Consider the following 19,599-nt stretch of genomic DNA (forward strand, 5'->3'; position numbering starts at 1 on the left):
GATGAATGAATAAATGAATGAACGAATGAATGAATGAAAGAAAGAAAGAATGAAAGAAACAATGAAAGAAAGAATGAAAGAAAGAAAAAGAAAGAATGAATGAAAGAAAGAAACAATGAATGAAAGAAAGAAAAAGAAAGAATGAATGACAGAAAGAATGAATGAAGGAAAGAATGAAAGAATGAAAGAAAGAAAGAATGAATGAAAGAATGAAAGAAATGATGAATGAATGAATGAAAGAAAGAAAGAATGATGAATGAATGAATGAATGAATGGATGAATGAATGAAAGACAAACAGACAGACAGACAAATAGATAGATACAGGGATCCAGGTCCAAGCCATCCTCCCCTAGTCAACACCGGAGTATCCAACAATTAATCCCCAAGGTTCTACTGCCTAAAGGCCAGGGCTGTGTGGCTTTTCATAAGCCCACGTTTGACACTGAACAGGGTGGCATGAGAATCATGTGCAGCTGCTCCCAAATGTCCCACAAATACACATTAGAAGAGCTATGACTTGCAAAACGAGAACGACTAGCTGACAAGTGAGTGGCAGTGAGAGAGTGGTTATTTGAAAGAAAAAGGGAAGGAAAAGTGTAGCTGGGCTCCTGAGGGTTGGTGGCCTGTGGTGATGAAGCAGTGGGACGAAGAACAGGATTTGTGTGAAATGAAGGTTATAAATAGCAGGCAGCTGCTGCTGTATTACATAGTCAGACTGGAAAAGAAAAGTGGGGGGAAAGAGAGGAGAGAAAAAATAAAAAAACTTTATTTGCGACTGGAATTCCTGTCACAAATGTAATTGCTGCTGTCCACTGGAAGTCCGACAGAATTAAGCAGCTTTGGAACGGCGAGTCGAGTGAGGAGTGCAAGCTGAGCTTTAGTAGGGCATTGTGTGTAAGGATGGGGAACATGGCAACATCAAAAACCTGCACCACCCCAGCTTTCTGAGCATGTCACAGGTATCTTCAGTTCACAGATTATACAGGAACTACACACAAGGAAATACAACCTCACAGTTTTTTTTGCTTTGCTCATATTAATTCTTTCAATCAACATTCACCTAAAAGCATGATGTGTTTGAGGCAAGTACTGGTACTTTTCCACTGCATGAACCCGGCTCTACACGACTCTACACGAAATGGACCCGGTGACGTCAAAAACCCCCACCTCTAACAGGAATCGCTGTCTTTAAAAACCACAACAACGATGGGGGAAAAGTTAGGCGCTGTTTATTCATCGTATATTTGCATGTTGTTTTTGTTTTTTTGAACTGAACACGGCTGCACCCTGTTCTCACAGATCAGTGAGGGGGCGCCAGTCCTTCACAGGGCAACACAGACACACATTCACTCACACACTCACACCTACGGACACTTTTGAGTCGCCAGTCCACCTACCAACATGTGTTTTTTTTTTTTGGACTGTGGGAGGAAACCGGAGCACCCGGAGGAAACCCACGCAGACACAGGGAGAACACACCACACTCCTCACAGACAGTCACCCGGAGGAAACCCACACAGACACAGGGAGAACACACCACACTCCTCACAGACAGTCACCCGGAAGAAACCCACACAGACACAGGGAGAACACACCACACTCCTCACAGACAGTCACCCGGAGAAAACCCACACAGACACAGAGAGAACACACCACACTCCTCACAGACAGTCACCCGGAGGAAACCCACACAGACACAGGGAGAACACACCACACTCCTCACAGACTGTCACCCGGGGTAAACCCATGCGGACACAGGGAGAACACACCACACTCCTCACAGACAGTCACCCGGAGGAAACCCACACAGACACAGGGAGAACACACCACACTCCTCACAGACTGTCACCCGGGGTAAACCCACGCGGACACAGGGAGAACACACCACACTCCTCACAGACAGTCACCCGGAGGAAACCCACACAGAAACAGGGAGAACACACCACACTCCTCACAGAAAGTCACCCGGAGGAAACCCACGCAGACACAGGGAGAACACACCAACACCTCACAGACAGTCACCCGGAGCGGGAATCGAACCCACGACCTCCAGGCCCCTGGAGCTGTGTGACTGCGACACTACCTGCTGCACCACCGTGCCGCCCCTTATTTATTTATTTATGAATTCAAACTATTTATCCAGGCTTACCACAGCCTTTTTGTTGTACGACTTTACTGTGTATTTCTGTGTGCTCCACATTTTGTAAACCTCACAAGAAAAGAAATCAGATGCATATATGCGCATGAAAAAATTGTACAAGCTTTGTTGCCCACTTCAACAAGTCAGTGAATCCCTGACCTTGAGAGACAGACGGAGCACCAAGAAGGCAGCAGAGTGAGCTGGCATTCTGCGGTGTGTTACTACCTCACACCGGTGTCAGGATGTAAAAGCTGTGTGAGGTAATACATTCAGAGGGGCCTTTGAGTATGTGTGACAGAAAGCTTTGCCTTTAGAGTGTGTGGAGACGTGTGAGTGCAGTGTGTATCACAGGGGTGTTATGTCGGGTGGTCAAAGTGATGAACGTCACCTCAGGCACATTACCTGCGTCACCACCTCTCCTGTTAAGAATGAGGCAAGCACATGACACCTGCTGCTGGAGAAGGACCTACCAGCTACATTACTGTGCGTACAGTAGTCAAGATACGAGCGAGATACGACAAAGAGCGGAAGAAAGAGAAGCAGGGAGAATGAGAAAGAAAATAGGGTTTTAAAAGGTTGGCTGTCACTGTGATGCTTCTGTTCTGCTCTCGCTGTCACCCTCCTGCCTCTGCTCAGCTTGGGAGAGACTGCGCAGAGAGCTCTACGCCCAGAACAACTAAAGGGAACCACCCCTTGCCCATCAAGCGCAGCAGAGTTTTACTGGAACAGAGCCACACACACACAGAGAGTAGTGAGAGGTGCCGTGCCCCAGCCTCCAGCACGGCCTCAGACAGGATGCTCCATCACCCTTAACGTCCTGCATCCAAGCCGCCTTCAGCACAGCCCCCGCACCCACTACCTCCTGGATCCATCACACAGACAGGCGAGGAGTAAAAAAGCTCTCTCGCTTGTGTTATGGTATTTAAGCTGGAGGAGATGTATGGCACTGATAATTGTCAGCGACAGACTTTTAAAAGGCATCTCATAATTACAGTTCACCTTTATTGGGTTAGTGGGCGAACGTGGGGCTACGGGAGGTCGCTGAGAGAGAGAGAGAAAGAGAAAGAGACTGTCATTGTGAAAACAGGGTGATAGATGGCTGTGTGTGTTTACCAGCACACTAGCGCAGCCCATTAAATTCCGTCTTCCATAACAGGGTTAACTAAATAGTCAGGTCTACAGGAGCGGGTGACCTTCCCCAACGCAGTCACATGACTGCAGCAAATGTTCTTTCACTAGTTCTGACATTTGGTGTGTTGTAAACTGACTGGAGAACATTAAAACAATCATAGACTGACCAAAGCCTACACTCTTGAGAATCTGAACAACACTATTGACATATTACACAGAACAAACACATGGTATGCTCTTACAGTACAACACTCCTCTCAGTTAGCTACCATTCGCTGATGCAGTTGTTCAGCCGGCACATCATAACAGAAAAAGCACTGGCAACCGAAAAGGACACAAGAGCCTAAAGCCTAAAGAACCCACCCACAAGCTCTGGGATTTGGAGCGTTGGAGCTCCACCCTCAAACACCTGGGGATAGACCTGTGGAAGACATTTTTGTTCCAGAAATAATCATCCAACTCCAGACCCAGCCCTCACTACTCCTCTGCACCCTCAAAAAAAAAAAGGTATGGTAGAGGTACATTACTGTCACTAATGGGAGAGTGTGAGTAGATCAGCGTTTAACCCTTTGAGGTCTAAGGACATTTTCTCAATGTTTTCTGAAATTCGTCTTTAAAGCACTTGTCTTATAATTATATCGCCCACATGTTTTATATCACAATGTTCAGAACAATCTCAGCTCTCTGGTTAAGAGAGGCCCATGTGACCTAGAGCATTTTATGAAGAGATAATCTGTCTCTAACCCTGAAAAACTTAAATCCGATTTTAGAAAAGCTTTATATCTCTTGTGAAAACATCCCTTTACTCGAGTCTTAAAAACAAGCGAATCCACCAGTGAGACACGGCGAGAGGCAGAGGAGGCGTGTCTCAAGGCTGGTAACTCGGGAAGTACAGTCTCGCGATAACACGTGATCGAAAGAGCAGTTTCTGCACATTCAGAGTGTGTGAACTGTATTTCTGCGCTGTGCTATCGCTAAGATATTAAGAGTAACATCGTGTTTTAGACGTATCTGACGCGCCGACACGTTCTTGACCCCAGAGGGTTAAAGGTTCACTTGTGTTCCCTAAAGGTACGTTACATTCTGAATATCTGTAAGGTTTCATTATAGAACTGTGTCTAATAAAAGAACATAACACAAGTCCATGAGGTGAAACGAGGCGTATGAAATCAAGTCATATTTAATAGAGAATATGGTACAACTTTGTTCTCTGAAACTAAAGGTAGTGAATGTGTCCCTGAGGGTACCATCACAGTGGCAGTTTTTCTGAGACGGTAGTGGCTGAGGAAAACCAAAATTTAGCAGAAAACTTTGGAGAGAAATAAACAAACAAACAAACAAACAAACAAAAAACATCACAGAAGGACTTGCTGTAGGTTTGTGAAGACATACTGACAGGAGTTAACCGTTAACAGTTAACAAAGGAAAGACCAAGGTAGAGAGAAGTACATCTAGTAGTGAGAGAGAGGGAAGGGTTAATGGGATTTGGACAGTACACTGTGTCCAACCAGACACACAGCAGTGAAATTACACATACACACGCACATCATAAACACACACAAACAGACGGGTTTTCTGGAGGACAAATTAACCCATCAATCCCAATCATCCAAACATGGCGGCCTTCAGCTCGAATCAACAACAAGCTCCTTCTCAATTCTGAATGGAGAAAGAATGGGGGGAGAGAGTACATAATAGAGCAAAGCATAAAAGAAGAGAGAGAAGGAGGGAGAGAGAGAGAGTGGCGGGTAGTGGAGAAGGCTGAATGACAGTAAAGCTCTTGCTAGGCTAGCACTTGGCAGCGAGCTGTTTGTTTTCAAAGTCAAAAATTACACAAGGGAACGAATCAGTCTATGGGCACTCTGCTGCCGATTCCTAAACATGGCCCAGCTCTTCTCAAAGCCTGCTTCACAACTCACACTCTAAGCTGTTTCATTTCTTCACTCTCTCCACATACACACACACATCGGAACCGCAGTGGAAGAGAGAGGACAGCAGCCAAGACTGACGACAAAGTGCTCACGGATCACAAAGACCCAGACGAGGAGGGAGGAGGAGGGAGGGGGGGGATGAAAGAAAACAGTCACATAGAGCAAAGGAAAATATGAAAATAGATGAAGTGAATGTGCTCTGGACGTCTGCTGGAGGAAAGCTGAGGAAAAGGCATAAGTGTAATATTTGAAGGAGATGAGGTTTTGGATGAGAACCCAGCCTATGGATGGATGGATGGTAGGAAAAAAAAAGAAAGAGGTGAGGTTGAGAGTGAGGAGTAGAGTGAGAGAGAGAGAGAGAGAGAGAGAGAGAGAGTGATAGACAGTGAAAGGGAAACAGGAATAGAGCAGAGTTATAGAGAAGGAGAGAGAGAGAGGGGAGTGCTGGGTTTTCTGTGTCCTCTGCTGAGTATGAGACAGCAGACAATAATCTGCCTTTCAATCAGCACACTGATGCATGTGTGTGTGTGTGTGTGTGTGTGTGTGTAAAATGCAGACTCAGGGGAAAGCTAATCTGAGTGAACCGAAGGATACAGACAGAGAGTAAGCAAAGAGTCTGAGAGACTTCATCAGCACTACTGTCATAAACACTATCAATATCTCTCTCGCACTCAAAATTGGACCCTTACCAGCCAGCACATTCTCAGCATACACACACACACACACACACCTCCTCAGTCAGTAACAAAGACGACTGAACTGCATGAATCTTTTACTTGACACACAAGCATGCAGCATGTGTTCATTAAAGACACGTTAATAAATGTTCATCTTTCCCCCATCACACACACACACACACACACACCCTCTGTCTCATCTCTGACACTTTGGTGGTCTCATGTTTCTTAGCGACAGGCTTTTATTTTGCTTATTTATTTCCACAGAAATTCCTGGATTGGATGTGTTGGCATTTTTGGCACCGGGCGTAAAACCTCAGACGGATCTCCAGCGCTTTCTCTCTGTCTGGATGTGAAGAGAAAAAACAAAGCAAGAAAACACATCTGCAGGCTCGTTTTTCACCAACCGTCAGCGCTTTCTCCCCTTTCCCTTCATCCAGAATGATTTCATAAAACAAGGCTTTTAAGGCTTAATGATTCAGAGCAAAGCTCCCTAACAGGGCCGGCAGCGGCGTGTGCTCCAGACAAATGAAAATGAGCTCCACTGGTCAATCAAAAGGTATATAATCGAGGCACTGACCCGCCTTCGCATTGCTCATGGAGAGACTGTGAGGCGATGTAAACAGTCGTGTCTGTACTGAACCAGTGAATAGGGATTTTTTGACTTCCTCAGCTGTTCGTTTTCGGTGGAATTCATAGGGACTGTATGACTCACGTCTGTTGATTTTAAATTAAAGACAACAGATGCCTTGAGAATCCGCTGTAAAATGTCATCCGTGAATAAAGGCAGCCCCACATCAGAACACTCCCTCCACCATTCTTCACTGCTTCAAATGACATCTGAAATGGCTTTTCATCTGCTCACAGTGCACAGTGCCTGCAACTTACTCACTGTATCATAATCTGAGTCATTCTCCAAGTAATCCACATCACATCAGAGACACGAGAGCATTCTCAGGCACGGTGTGGCTGTTCACGCGTGTGTTTGCGTCGCTAAGGCTAATAGCAGGGGCCGTCTTGTGGTTTTCTGTGCTATCCAAGAAGGACGTAAACATCGGCTAGGTCAAGTTACACTCTGCAGTGTAGATGTCTGGCTGTCATTGCGACTGTCGGTTGTCGAGACTGAAGCATCCCCGCCGTGAATAAGTGAACAATGAACAATGAATGGAAGTGCCACTGAAACAGTTCATTGGACGCCTAGCCTCTGATGAACAATAACGTATAGTTTTAAAGAGTTGAACGTGTTTCTGAGCCCAGAGGCGTGCAGCTTCTTCAGTGGGTCAACTATAAGCCTCAGAGGCACAGATGAATATGGTGTCAGCCTCGCAGGCAAACGCATTCACTACACTTCAGCCATAGCCACACAGGGATTGAATAATGCTTCAATAAATTCCTCCCTGTCACAACTACGCATTGTTTCAGGAAAAGAGAATTTACCCCTTCTCTCATCTACCGTTCACAGAGCCCCCGGCCCGGGTGTGGAATGTATTTTTTAAACGGCGCAGATTTCTCTTCCTTTCCATATGAAAATGAAAAACTGCAGTGCATTCGTTCAAAAGGGAGGAGCCGAATGCTTTATAGAAGATCCAAATCCGAGCTGAAGCCTCCTACTGATTTTACAAGACTATACGTTTATTTCATCTTGCTCTGATTTACAGTAGGAATATATTCACGCTGTTTCTGTGGCTCTCGCTTTTTTAAAGCCTGCGTGTGTCACGACTGGTCCGCACCTCTGTGCGAAAAACAACACCCCACGGCTTCATTCTCCTGCCACATTAGAAAAATAAGAGAGGGAATATATCAGCGGTTCATTTTTTCCGTCAGCAGTGTTCCCGGCATTTGGCGAGTGCTGGGTTTTCCGTGATGTGAGAGAGGGAAGGTGGATGTGTTTGCTCTGGAACTGGAGCACTGTGGTCTTGGGGAGCAGAGGGACCTGCGGTCAGCACACAGCAATGAGAGAACAATCTTCCCAGGGTGCTTTGCTCTAATGCCACACTCTGCGCTGTTGGCAGGAGGCTCGGATTCTCTTTTTTTCATACGTATACACACGCACTAGCACACACACACACACAAACACACACACGCAAAAGGGGAGCAATTTTTTTCAAAGAGTGGAGAAACCAATCTCAACACTCCTCCCACTCTTTCATTAACAGCACACCACAATTAAGAGGGGAGGAGAGAAGAGGCCACTCAATAGGGAGTGACAGAGTGCTTAGAAAGACAAAAAGATAGATAAGGGGTTGGAGGAAGAGGTAGAGTGAGACGAGGAAGAAAGAGAAGGAGAAAAAGAGGGGTGCAGATATTGTGTAAGAGCTACTAAGCAGAGCTGTACCTTCAGAGCAAAATCTAAACAGAAGACAGTAGGAGGCTGTCTGAGGCTTAAGATAGATGCTAGTGTTTGCAGTGAAAGCACGCGCACACACACCCACACACACACACACACAATTTGAATGAGAAAAGCAGCAGCAACAACATAAGAGTACATATGACCTGCCAGTCTGCTAATCCCCATCTCTGCTTACTGTATTTCACACACACACACACACACACACACGCACGCACAAATAAATGATACATATGCACTGCTCAAGCCGTGTTCTGTTACAAAGAATGAACCCATTTGTTAAGGAAAAATCATAAATATGTTACGAGGCACATGGGACACGTGCATACAAGCAGTAGCACCATCACACCTCTGCCGAAAGTGTTGGGTCTGGACCATTTTTCCTGTAGACTCCAGTGTGATGGCTCTGGGCTGTGTGGCCAGAGAGTTATTACAGAGCTCAGTGAGAGGAAGGTGTAACACAATTTTGATGGGAATTGGATTTTGAGGCTAGAAATCACATGATGTGTGGGCCACCATGTGGGGGAGGAGAGAGAGAGAGAGAGACTGAGAGAGAGCACTAGGGAGGTTTTAGGTAGATTAAAAGCACACAGCCAGGGCTCTTAAGACCATCCTGCTAATTAAATATGTCAAAGCTCATGAAGAGGCATTTGGGGCCTTTCTATGCGCCAGGCCCCACCAAACCCACCTAGTCAGCAAAGCCTTCGGCAGCTTGTCAATAAACATTAGCTCGAGCATCAGTAAAAACTGCGGCAGAATGGATTGTTTTATTAAACTTATTACCGACCCTCTCTCTACTGCAAGCATGGAGAAAAATCACACATGCCAAACGCAAAACGCAAGCCATTAGTCAAAGGCCAGTTCTGGATGCTGTGCTTGTCACTGGGAGACAGCACGGAAGCATTGAGATGTCTCACATTTGAAAATGGGAAATAATTCAAGAGAAATAAGGAAAAAAAACTGCAGTCCTGACAAGTTTGAAGCCTAAAAATTTGGTTTCTTTCTCCCTAATCACAATGTTAATATGTCCAGGGGAAACCAGGGTAACTAGCCAGTCTGGTCCACAAATGAGCTGTTTCATAGCAACTGTTGCCATGGTGGACTAGCTTTAAAGAACAATACAAACACTTTTAAACAAACGGATTATATATGACAGATAAAATAAATGCAAGCATCTACCATTAGTTGTAGCACTAACATAAGAGCATTTCTAGGTAGAGCACACACTCAGAGGCAGTAAGATGCTCCTTCTTTTCACGGTAATACAGAAATGTTCCAGTGTTTACCCAGAGGAGCTGTACGTGTCAAAGCGACCACCCGCAACAATCGTCCCAGGCCTCACCCGGACGTTATTCTCCTCCAGCCCTAGTAAATGTTCCAGGTAAAGTCAAAGTCAGCGTACGTGAGAACGGCGTGGGAAATGTTCCTCTGTGAGATGCGTGTGTGAACAACCACTCCGGGACATCTCAGGACCCAATACTCCAGAGATTCTCTAGAAACTCTCCGGAGTTCATTTGTGAAAGGGGCCAAAGACAGACTTTTAGCAAATTTAACACAAGTGTAAAAAGGGAAATCAGAGTTCTTCTTGCACTAGGAAAAAGACCGTTTATCTGAAAAGTTAAAAAAACAAAACAACAAACAACCTACTGTAATAAATGTTACAACTGCATGGGCCAATAGTTAAAGAGAGTCCAGGTGCTAAAGTGAACTGCCTGGAGCCCAGATCTCTCACCCACTCAAAACATCTGGCACATCATAAATTGGGAGGGAAGAAAAAATACACGGGCGGCATGGTGGTGCAGCAGGTTAGTGTCGCAGTCACACAGCTCCAGGGACCTGGAAGTTGTGGGTTCGATTCCCGCTCCGGGTGACTGTCTGTGAGGAGTGTGGTGTGTTCTCCCTGTGTCTGCGTAGGTTTCCTCCGGGTGACTGTCTGTGAGGAGTATGGTGTGTTCTCCCTGTGTCTGCGTGGGTTTCCTCTGGGTGCTCCGGTTTCCTCCCACAGTCCAAAAACACAGGTTGGTAGGTGGATTGGCGACTCAAAAGTGTCCGTAGGTGCAAATGTGTGTGTGTGAGTTGCCCCGTGAAGGACTGGCGCCCCCTCCAGGGTGTATTCCCAGGTAGGCTCTGGACCCACCGCGACCCTGAACTGGATAAGGGTTACAGATAATGAATGAATGAATGAATGAATGAGATAATACACAAAAACCCTGAAGTGTTGAGCTGAAACCCTGTATCTAACAAGAATAGGGAACTATGGTACTTTCAAAACTACAGCAATTCCTCGCCTTAAGAGTGTGGATAAAAGAAAAGGTGATGAAAGAGAGTGGTTGTTGGCTTGTGATTCATAGTGAGTGTGTTCTTTCAGAACATGTTAAAGTGAAAGCAGTTCTTATCTGAGCAAACGGGTGATATATTTTAGCGAAATGTATAAAATGGATTCAAGTTACGTTTCCATATGCAACTTAAACAGAATCTTTATATTATTTAAAGGTCATTCACCTCAAGATTCTTCATCCTCACAAATCTGATTTAAAACCACATTTCTTTAAGAAACCAAAAGTGGGTCTTCAACAATAACTTTCCAAAAAGCTGTTTTTGTCACTTTAATATCAGAGAAACATTCATTTTCTTATGTTCTGTTATTATAACTGAACCTGTACTTCTTTGTAGTGTTTAAAACCTACATTTCTCACAACCATGTCAGTGTCATTGTGCATATATTACATCTGGTTACAGCGGTCCCTTTAAGGGTTGAAATACAGACTGATCTAAACCACTATCTGAAAGATTGTGACCTTCGAAATACAGAGGTGCAGTCGTCGCTCTAGCCTACATTACCAACACATTCAATTCTTACACATGCTTTAAACGGGGAGATTTAGCGTAAACACATTAAAGCGTGGACCAAACACTGTATTCTGGGTATTAGAACTGGACCTGAACGTATAGAAAAGAAAAATCAACTTAAATAAGTACAAGGAGGTATATTTACACAGAGCAGACGTATGGTAGATGTATTTAAATAAATGGCCAGAGAGTACCGAACCATGATATATAACAAATAAAATGCCTGTAGGTGTAATGCTGGACTCCCCTATGGAGCTGCTGTAGTGACACTGTACGAGAGACAGTCTCTCCTCTCTGATCTCACACTCAATCTCTACAGCTTCAGGCCACAGGCCTCCATCCATCAGCATCAAACCAGACGGAAGCTCTCCATCAACAGGTCACTGTGCTGCTGCCTCATACCAGCTGTTTGTGTTTGTGTGTGCATGAGCTTACATTCCTTACCTGACATTTGCCCTGCGAGGGCAGCAACCTTGCTTTCATCTGCAACTTAAAAAGGACAGGGGAGAGAGTGAGAGAAGAAGAGAGAGGAAAGAGAAGAAGAAAGAGAGAGGATTAGGACATGGAGGGAAAAGTGTGCCCATTCTCAGGTTACCTTTTAATGACTGCTAATCACACACATACGGCCAGCTGTGAGTTTTCTAATCAATGCGTATGCACTTCTGAGGGACCTCTGTCCAGCTAAAGGTTGGACAGATTAGTGTCAGGGGTGAGAGTGTGTGTGTGGACATGTGTGTGTGTGTGTGTGGGTCTATACTTGAGAGACCAGTGCTTTCTGACAGCTTCTTTAACTGAACGAGACAGACGCTGAGTTTGGCATGAGCGAGCTTACAAATCTGAGACATGGGGAAACCTTTTCAAAGAGAATTTTCACAACATCCATTTGGAGGGGGAGGAAAAAGAAAAAAAAACAGCGTCAACAGCGTTTTCTCTAAGTCCATAGATCATACGTGCTCCAACTTGATACGACACGTTAACAACTGTATACGATACTCCCCCAACCTCACACTCCTTGTCAATTTTCCAGCAGCATCCTGCTGGAAAGCCTCTGTTCTCCAGCAGCAAGCGCTGAGCCTGTTTAAAGCTGGAGAACACGGTGCTCCTGTGTGTGCAGAAGCAGGGCTTGTATTTCATTAGGAAACTGTGAGCTGGAGCAGCTGTGCCCGCGGGTAGCTACACGTCTGTGGCCGGCGCGCTAGCGCTTAGCCACTAGCTCACCACAACACAGCCTGGCTATGAAATGGAAAATAAATCAGTAACCAGACCCTGACAGCGAATTGAAGGTCTATTAGGTCAAAATCGAATACACACAATAATATAACAAGCCTACTTAAAGGGGCAAAGAAAAAGATATTTTGGAATGAAATGCTCTTATGGTTTCATTAGCTAGCACCTATCCCTCTCTGCTGCCTGAGAAGCATGTCAATTTAAGGATAAAAGGCCAGAGCTGGAAACCGGCCGAGGTGGGGTATAATTAAAGCGTGTGCCAGCACTGATGCAAGCGGCAGGCTATAAGAGTCTGGGTCCTCTGACAAACATATAGTGTTAAATCTGGGCAAACGGCAGCAGCGGCGGCTAGGCTAATCCACAGGTTTTAAAGAGAGAGAGCAGCAGCTGCCAGCAAGCTCACAGCAGCAAGGGACAGCAGCAATAATAGGTTTTCATTACACTGCAATCTCTTTTAAATAATCCTTTTCATTTTTCATGAGGTCAATTTTTCCCAGCAGAGGAGTGAAACAGACTATGAGCCAGTCTCTCTGGGGTGTGGCGTTCATGGGACCACACGCTGTACAAAAAGCTAAAAATAATAATAATTTTAAAAAAGAAAAGCTCAAAAATTATAGTGGTCACATAAACACTAAGAGACCAATTGTGTCATGGACTGGAAAACAAAGCATTTCATTCAATCTTCAGGCTAAACATAACTCGACATGAAATGAGTCGTTAAACTAGCCCTTAATCATGGCAATGAAGGAACATACACAAAAAACCATGCAATCCCTGCTCAGTCGTTACGTCATCGTTGCTTCTTTGCCTCCACTGTCAGCACATCACGTGTATGAACCCATTTTACAGAGGTTTAGAGCAGACTCTGGGCTGGAACTGTGCAGCTGTTAAACGCAGGCCTGTCCATCACATTCTTCCCAGTGTTATAGAGGTGCTGGGGTTGAAACAAAGTGCAGCTTCATTCTAAATTTCTTGTTGCAACACAATGTACAGAGCACCAGCAAATCAGTGTACAGAAAAGTCCTACATGGACAGTAAGTTCTCATTTATTCATTCTTTCTGTTATTAAAATGGCACTCAACATTCATTCATTCATTCATTCATTATCTGTAAGCGCTTATTCAGTTCAGGGTCCAGAGCCTACCTGGAATCATTGGGCGCAAGGCAGGAATACACCCTGGGGGGGCGCCAGAGGAAACCCACGCAGACACAGAGAGAACACACCACACTCCTCACAGACAGTCACCCGGAGGAAACCCACGCTGACACAGGGAGAACACACCACACTCCTCACAGACAGTCACCCGGAGGAAACCCACGCGGACACAGAGAGAACACACCACACTCCTCACAGACAGTCACCCGGAGGAAACCCACGCTGACACAGGGAGAACACACCACACTCCTCACAGACAGTCACCCGGAGGAAACCCACGCTGACACAGGGAGAACACACCACACTCCTCACAGACAGTCACCCGGAGGAAACCCACGCAGACACAGGGAGAACACACCACACTCCTCACAGACAGTCACCCGGAGGAAACCCACGCAGACACAGAGAGAACACTCCACACTCCTCACAGACAGTCACCCGGAGGAAACCCACGCAGACACAGAGAGAACACACCACACTCCTCACAGACAGTCACCCGGAGGAAACCCACGCTGACACAGGGAGAACACACCACACTCCTCACAGACAGTCACCCGGAGGAAACCCACGCTGACACAGGGAGAACACACCACACTCCTCACAGACAGTCACCCGGAGGAAACCCACGCAGACACAGGGAGAACACACCACACTCCTCACAGACAGTCACCCGGAGGAAACCCACGCAGACACAGAGAGAACACACCACACTCCTCACAGACAGTCACCCGGAGGAAACCCACGCGGACACAGGGAGAACACACCACACTCCTCACAGACAGTCACCCGGAGGAAACCCACGCAGACACAGGGAGAACACACCACACTCCTCACAGACAGTCACCCGGAGGAAACCCACGCAGACACAGGGAGAACACACCACACTCCTCACAGACAGTCACCCGGAGGAAACCCACGCAGACACAGGGAGAACACACCACACTCCTCACAGACAGTCACCCGGTGGAAACCCACGCGGACACAGGGAGAACACACCACACTCCTCACAGACAGTCACCCGGAGGAAACCCACGCGGACACAGGGAGAACACACCACACTCCTCACAGACAGTCACCCGGAGGAAACCCACGCGGACACAGGGAGAACACACCACACTCCTCACAGACAGTCACCCGGAGCGGGAATTGAACCCACAACCTCCAGGCCCCTGGAGCTGTGTGACTGCGACACTAACCTGCTACACCACCGTGCCGCCCCTATTAGAAAAACATGTGTTTTCCCAAATAGTAGCTTCACAGAAGGAAAAACCTTCCTTTACTTTTAATGGAAGTGAATGTAAAGAGATTTTATTCCAAGGAATTTTGGAGCATTTCTATTGGTCCATTCATCATAACGTTTTCACACAGTTTAAAGGACAGCTGCTGTTTTTAAATGATGTCATTAACTAAAAGTCATCAAAAGTGGAGATACGTGGTTTTTAACCGGACAGCGACAATATTTTAGTTCACTTTCAAATCCAAAAGAATTATTCATATATTGAATGTATTAATATTTAATGCTGTAAAACCCTGGACGTTTTTCAGAAACAAATCACCCTCCTCGTGATTTCCTGAAGTATGAGAATATGGTAGACACACATACTAACTGCACCTTGCTGGTTTTAGCTAATTTCACCCTTAAGCTCAGAAACGGAAGGGGCACTTTGGGTGAAAATACCCCTCACTATAGGCCCTGAGCTTATAGTCATTTTATTTTGGGAAAACGACATGTGACTTTGGGAAAACGACTCCTATAACACAGTTGAACCAGAGGGGGGGCTGCAGAGGCGGAAATGACCACAATACAAATGTTACAATAATGTGCTGAGATTTTAAGCAGGGCTTCTATAACATTTCAGCTTTTATATAAAAAGGAAAAAAACAAGGTCTTGGGATATAATTCATTATAAATATAAAGAGGGTCTAATCATTTTACAAGACGGCAGATGTACTGAGAATAATCAGAGGGAAACTTTTGTGTTTTAAAAATCTATAATATTATCCACTCCACAGTTTTCTTAGCAATATTATGAATGCCTTTTCAATGGAAACAGTGGAACGACTCTAAATTACTAAAGTAAAATACATCCAGCGCTACAAACAGCCACAATCTGGTAGAGAAAGGGAAGCATGCAATAGTCAAAATGTTGTAAATGGGTTGTAAATGTTGGAAAGCAATTTAAAGGACCGCTATGCAATGTTTACACTTTTAAATGGCCACTTTGAAACCATTGTAACGCCTCTGTGACCTGTAATAATCAGAATAGAGGCTCTGTCATTCTGTCAATCCGGGCTCAGCACTACAGGAACTGCACTATGTAACTTTTGAAAGAGGGCAGGAAAACACCACCCCATTGTATTTTAGTACTATGCTAAAGAAATGAATTACACGTCAGGGGAAAAACACACTGTTCTTTTAACTGATATAAAAATGTGATTAATTGCATCTCTTTTAGAAGAATTATAATTAATGTATGCTGTAATCACCTCAGAGATATTCACTCCTGAAGTCTGCTGTTTCTCTACTCATGGCTACTGAACTGTGGCGCACTTTAATAAGCACTAGGTGAGCCTACTTTAAGTTAAAATGCATAGATTGTGTTTAATATCCCAAATGACCTACTAGAAAAAGCGCTTGATTAACAGGTGGCCAGCGCAGGGAGGAGGAAGCATGGTCGTCCATTTGACTTCTTTGAGGGCATCTCCAGAGCCTTAGAGAGGATATCACTGACAGCCCGGTGCCACACTGCTTCCCTCTGGACTGAGCCAAGGAAGGACAGAGTAATGAGAGCAAGGGACAAGATTAGAAAGGTGCTCTAGGTGCAGATGAGATGAGAGAAATGTGGAGAGAGAGAGAGAGGGAAGGAGAGAGGAAGGGAAAACCCACTGGGCTATTGCCTCTGAGGGAGGTTAGGCAGAGTGTAACAGAAATGAAATGTCGCCTTCTGCTAGTCATTTCTGTAAGGATTTGATGGGTGAGATGGCTCTAAAAATTGAATGCACACCACAAAAATTGAACACTGCAGCACATTTTCAGATATTAGCTAAGGATGACCCTATTAGCTGTCCTTTTTTTTCTATTTTGCACAGAGTGAGGAATATTTCACTCTGCTAAAACACTGGATGCAGCAGAATTTCAATTACACTTCATTAGTTTTTCACATTTGGTTCCTGCAATGTGATGTTCCAGTAGAAGCACAGCCACACACAACTGATTGGGTTTCATTTCTCTCTCTCTTTCTCTCTCTCTCTCCCTCTGTTTCTCTCTCTCTCTCTCTCTCTCTCTCTCTCTCTCTCTCTCTCTCTCTCTCTCGTGAATATGCTGTAATCTATTTTAATCTGTTATTGAGCTTAAATCTAAGCTGATCAGACGTGCCAACCATTAGCATTTACTTAAATATCTCTTGAGAGGACATTCCAGGCGTTCCATAGGTTGTTTTGGAATTCTTTTGATCAGGATCTGTCCTAAATGCTGGCGTCTTCTGTGTGTTTTGGGGTCCAAGGCCAAAGTGTGTTATCCTCATGGGCCTTTCTTCTCACCAGGCCGAGAAGAACACAAGCGGTCGATGAGAGCGTGCCGTTACCGGGAAGTTAATGCCTACATTATTCATTGACCTATATTTGTATTGTTTCAACCACTCTCTGTGGAATGTGCAGAATTAGATTTAGTAACACTGGAAAACAGCATTACCCCGTTTCTGTTTAAGGAAAAGCCTGTGCCCAAATGGAATAACAGGAAGGCGCTGTCCATAGAGGATGCTTTCTGCAGAGATTTTACCTCTCAGTACAGCGTGTGTGTGTGTGTGTGTGTGTGGAGTGGGGAAGGAGGAGGCATGTCACTGCTACTGTAGTAGTACTTCCTTTAAATACAAATGAAAATAAGTTTACTGAGCTATTTTAAGTGCCTATTATTCCCACTGTTTTTTTATCTGCGTAACATTACCTTGATATGCTTGCCTTGAACATTAGCTGAATTAGTGAGCTAACAGGCAAGCAGAGTGGAAAATGTAAGCAGCATTTTTAGGTTTAATAAAGAGCTGTCATGCTGGATATTCTGATATGAAACAGCACTATTTAATTGAAGTCAATTTTGCAGCCAGCTAATATTTTCCGTAGATTTAATAAAAAAAGCATTATATATATATATAAAATGCTTTTAACTCTTACATAACCCCACACGGGGCGGCACGGTGGCGCAGTAGGTAGTGTCGCAGTCACACAGCTCCAGGGACCTGGTTGTGGGTTCGATTCCCGCTCCGGGTGACTGTCTGTGAGGAGTTTGGTGTGTTCTCCCTGTGTCTGTGTGGGTTTCCTCCGGGTGACTGTCTGTGAGGAGTGTGGTGTGTTCTCCTTGTGTCTGTGTGGGTTTCCTCCAGGTGACTGTCTGTGAGGAGTGTGGTGTGTTCTCCCAGTGTCCGCGTGGGTTTCCTCTGGGTGACTGTCTGTGAGGAGTGTGTTGTGTTCTCCCTGTGTCTGCGTGGGTTTCCTCCGGGTGACTGTCTGTGAGGAGTGTGGAGTGTTCTCCCAGTGTCTGCGTGGGTTTCCTCCGGGTGACTTTCTGTGAGGAGTGTGGTGTGCTCTCCCTGTGTCTGTGTGGGTTTCCTCCGGGTGACTGTCTGTGAGGAGTGTGGTGTGTTCTCCCAGTGTCTGCGTGGGTTTCCTCCGGGTGACTGTCTGTGAGGAGTGTGGTGTGCTCTCCCTGTGTCTGCGTGGGTTTCCTCCGGGTGACTGTCTGTGAGGAGTGTGGTGTGCTCTCCCTGTGTCTGCGTGGGTTTCCTCCGGGTGACTGTCTGTGAGGAGTGTGGTGTGTTCTCCCTGTGTCTGTGTGGATTTCCTCCAGGTGACTGTCTGTGAGGAGTGTGGTGTGTTCTCCCAGTGTCCGCGTGGGTTTCCTCCGGGTGACTGTCTGTGAGGAGTGTGTTGTGTTCTCCCTGTGTCTGCGTGGGTTTCCTCCGGGTGACTGTCTGTGAGGAGTGTGGTGTGTTCTCTCTGTGTCTGTGTGGGTTTCCTCCGGGTGACTGTCTGTGAGGAGTGTGGTGTGTTCTCCCTGTGTCTGCGTGGGTTTCCTCCAGGTGCTCCGGTTTCCTCCCACGGTCCAAAAACACACGTTGGTAGGTGGATTGGCGATTCTAAAGTGTCCGTAGGTGTGAGTGTGTGAGTGAATGCGTGAGTGTGTGTTGCCCTGTGAAGGACTGTCGCCCCCTCCAGGGTGTATTCCCGCCTTGCGCCCAATGATTCCAGGTAGGCCACCGCGACCCTGAACTGAATAAGTGTTACAGATAATAAATGAATTAATTAATGTTTTTCATTGAACAGCAACGATATGAGGAAACCCACTTTACAGAACTCTTTTCCAATGCAGAGATGAAAGGCACAGCTGAAATTCCCGATGGATTTCCCATATGAACATGATTCAACACAGAATGCTTAAAACATGGCTGAGGCCGGTTTTTCCCTGCAAGGTTAGCTAAATGTACAAGGGGTTACAGAACGGCTCGGTGAGAAGACGGAACCTTCTGGGGTCTAAGGAGGCTTTCTCAAATTTTGCAAATCTTCTTAAATTCATATTTACAAACATTTCATATGAAACTATTCAGTCTCTGAACAGGTTTGTTATGAATCATACGGCAATGAAACGCATGTAAATGTGAATTTAAGAAAATTTGCAAAAGCCTCCTTAGACCCCAGAGGGAAAAAGAACTAGGGATCCGCTGATGAATAAAAAGCTGACCTCAGCCTCATGTGGCTGTGAGAGGCGAATGCTGCGTTGTACACAGTTCTGTTCGTGCTGTGCCTGTGCACTGGTAATAGATTTAAAACAACATTTACAAGAAACACAACTAAATTCCAACAAGAAGCAGAAGGCGGCTCACAAGCCATTTTTGCTGTCACTTGTTCATCACGGAGAACCATTTTCGGTACGTAATACAAGCCCCTCATGATTTATCAGTTGAATTGATTGAGTGACCATTAGCGACACAAACCACAGGCTTTGTGACAGATTCGGTATAAAGTCATGCCTCGTTCTCCATCTGCTGTTTAAGCGGTAATGTGACATCATCTGGAAACAACCTATTATTACGAGACACACTTCCTGGTCGTGATTTAGCAAAATAGTGAACAGAAACAGAACCGTAAC

General features: G+C 45.5%; 1 protein-coding gene across 1 annotated transcript in view; it reads right to left on the reverse strand.

The window, feature by feature from the left end:
* pard3bb (par-3 family cell polarity regulator beta b) overlaps nt 1-19,599 on the reverse strand; it is a 309,049-nt gene that overhangs the window by 120,490 nt on the left and 168,960 nt on the right. Inside the window, exon 16 of the mRNA XM_066685934.1 lies at nt 11,522-11,566. Coding sequence (XP_066542031.1) covers nt 11,522-11,566 — 45 coding nt within the window. The remainder of the gene's footprint in view (nt 1-11,521; nt 11,567-19,599) is intronic.

Source organism: Hoplias malabaricus, chromosome 12, assembly GCF_029633855.1.
Source record: "Hoplias malabaricus isolate fHopMal1 chromosome 12, fHopMal1.hap1, whole genome shotgun sequence".
NCBI lineage: Eukaryota > Metazoa > Chordata > Actinopteri > Characiformes > Erythrinidae > Hoplias > Hoplias malabaricus.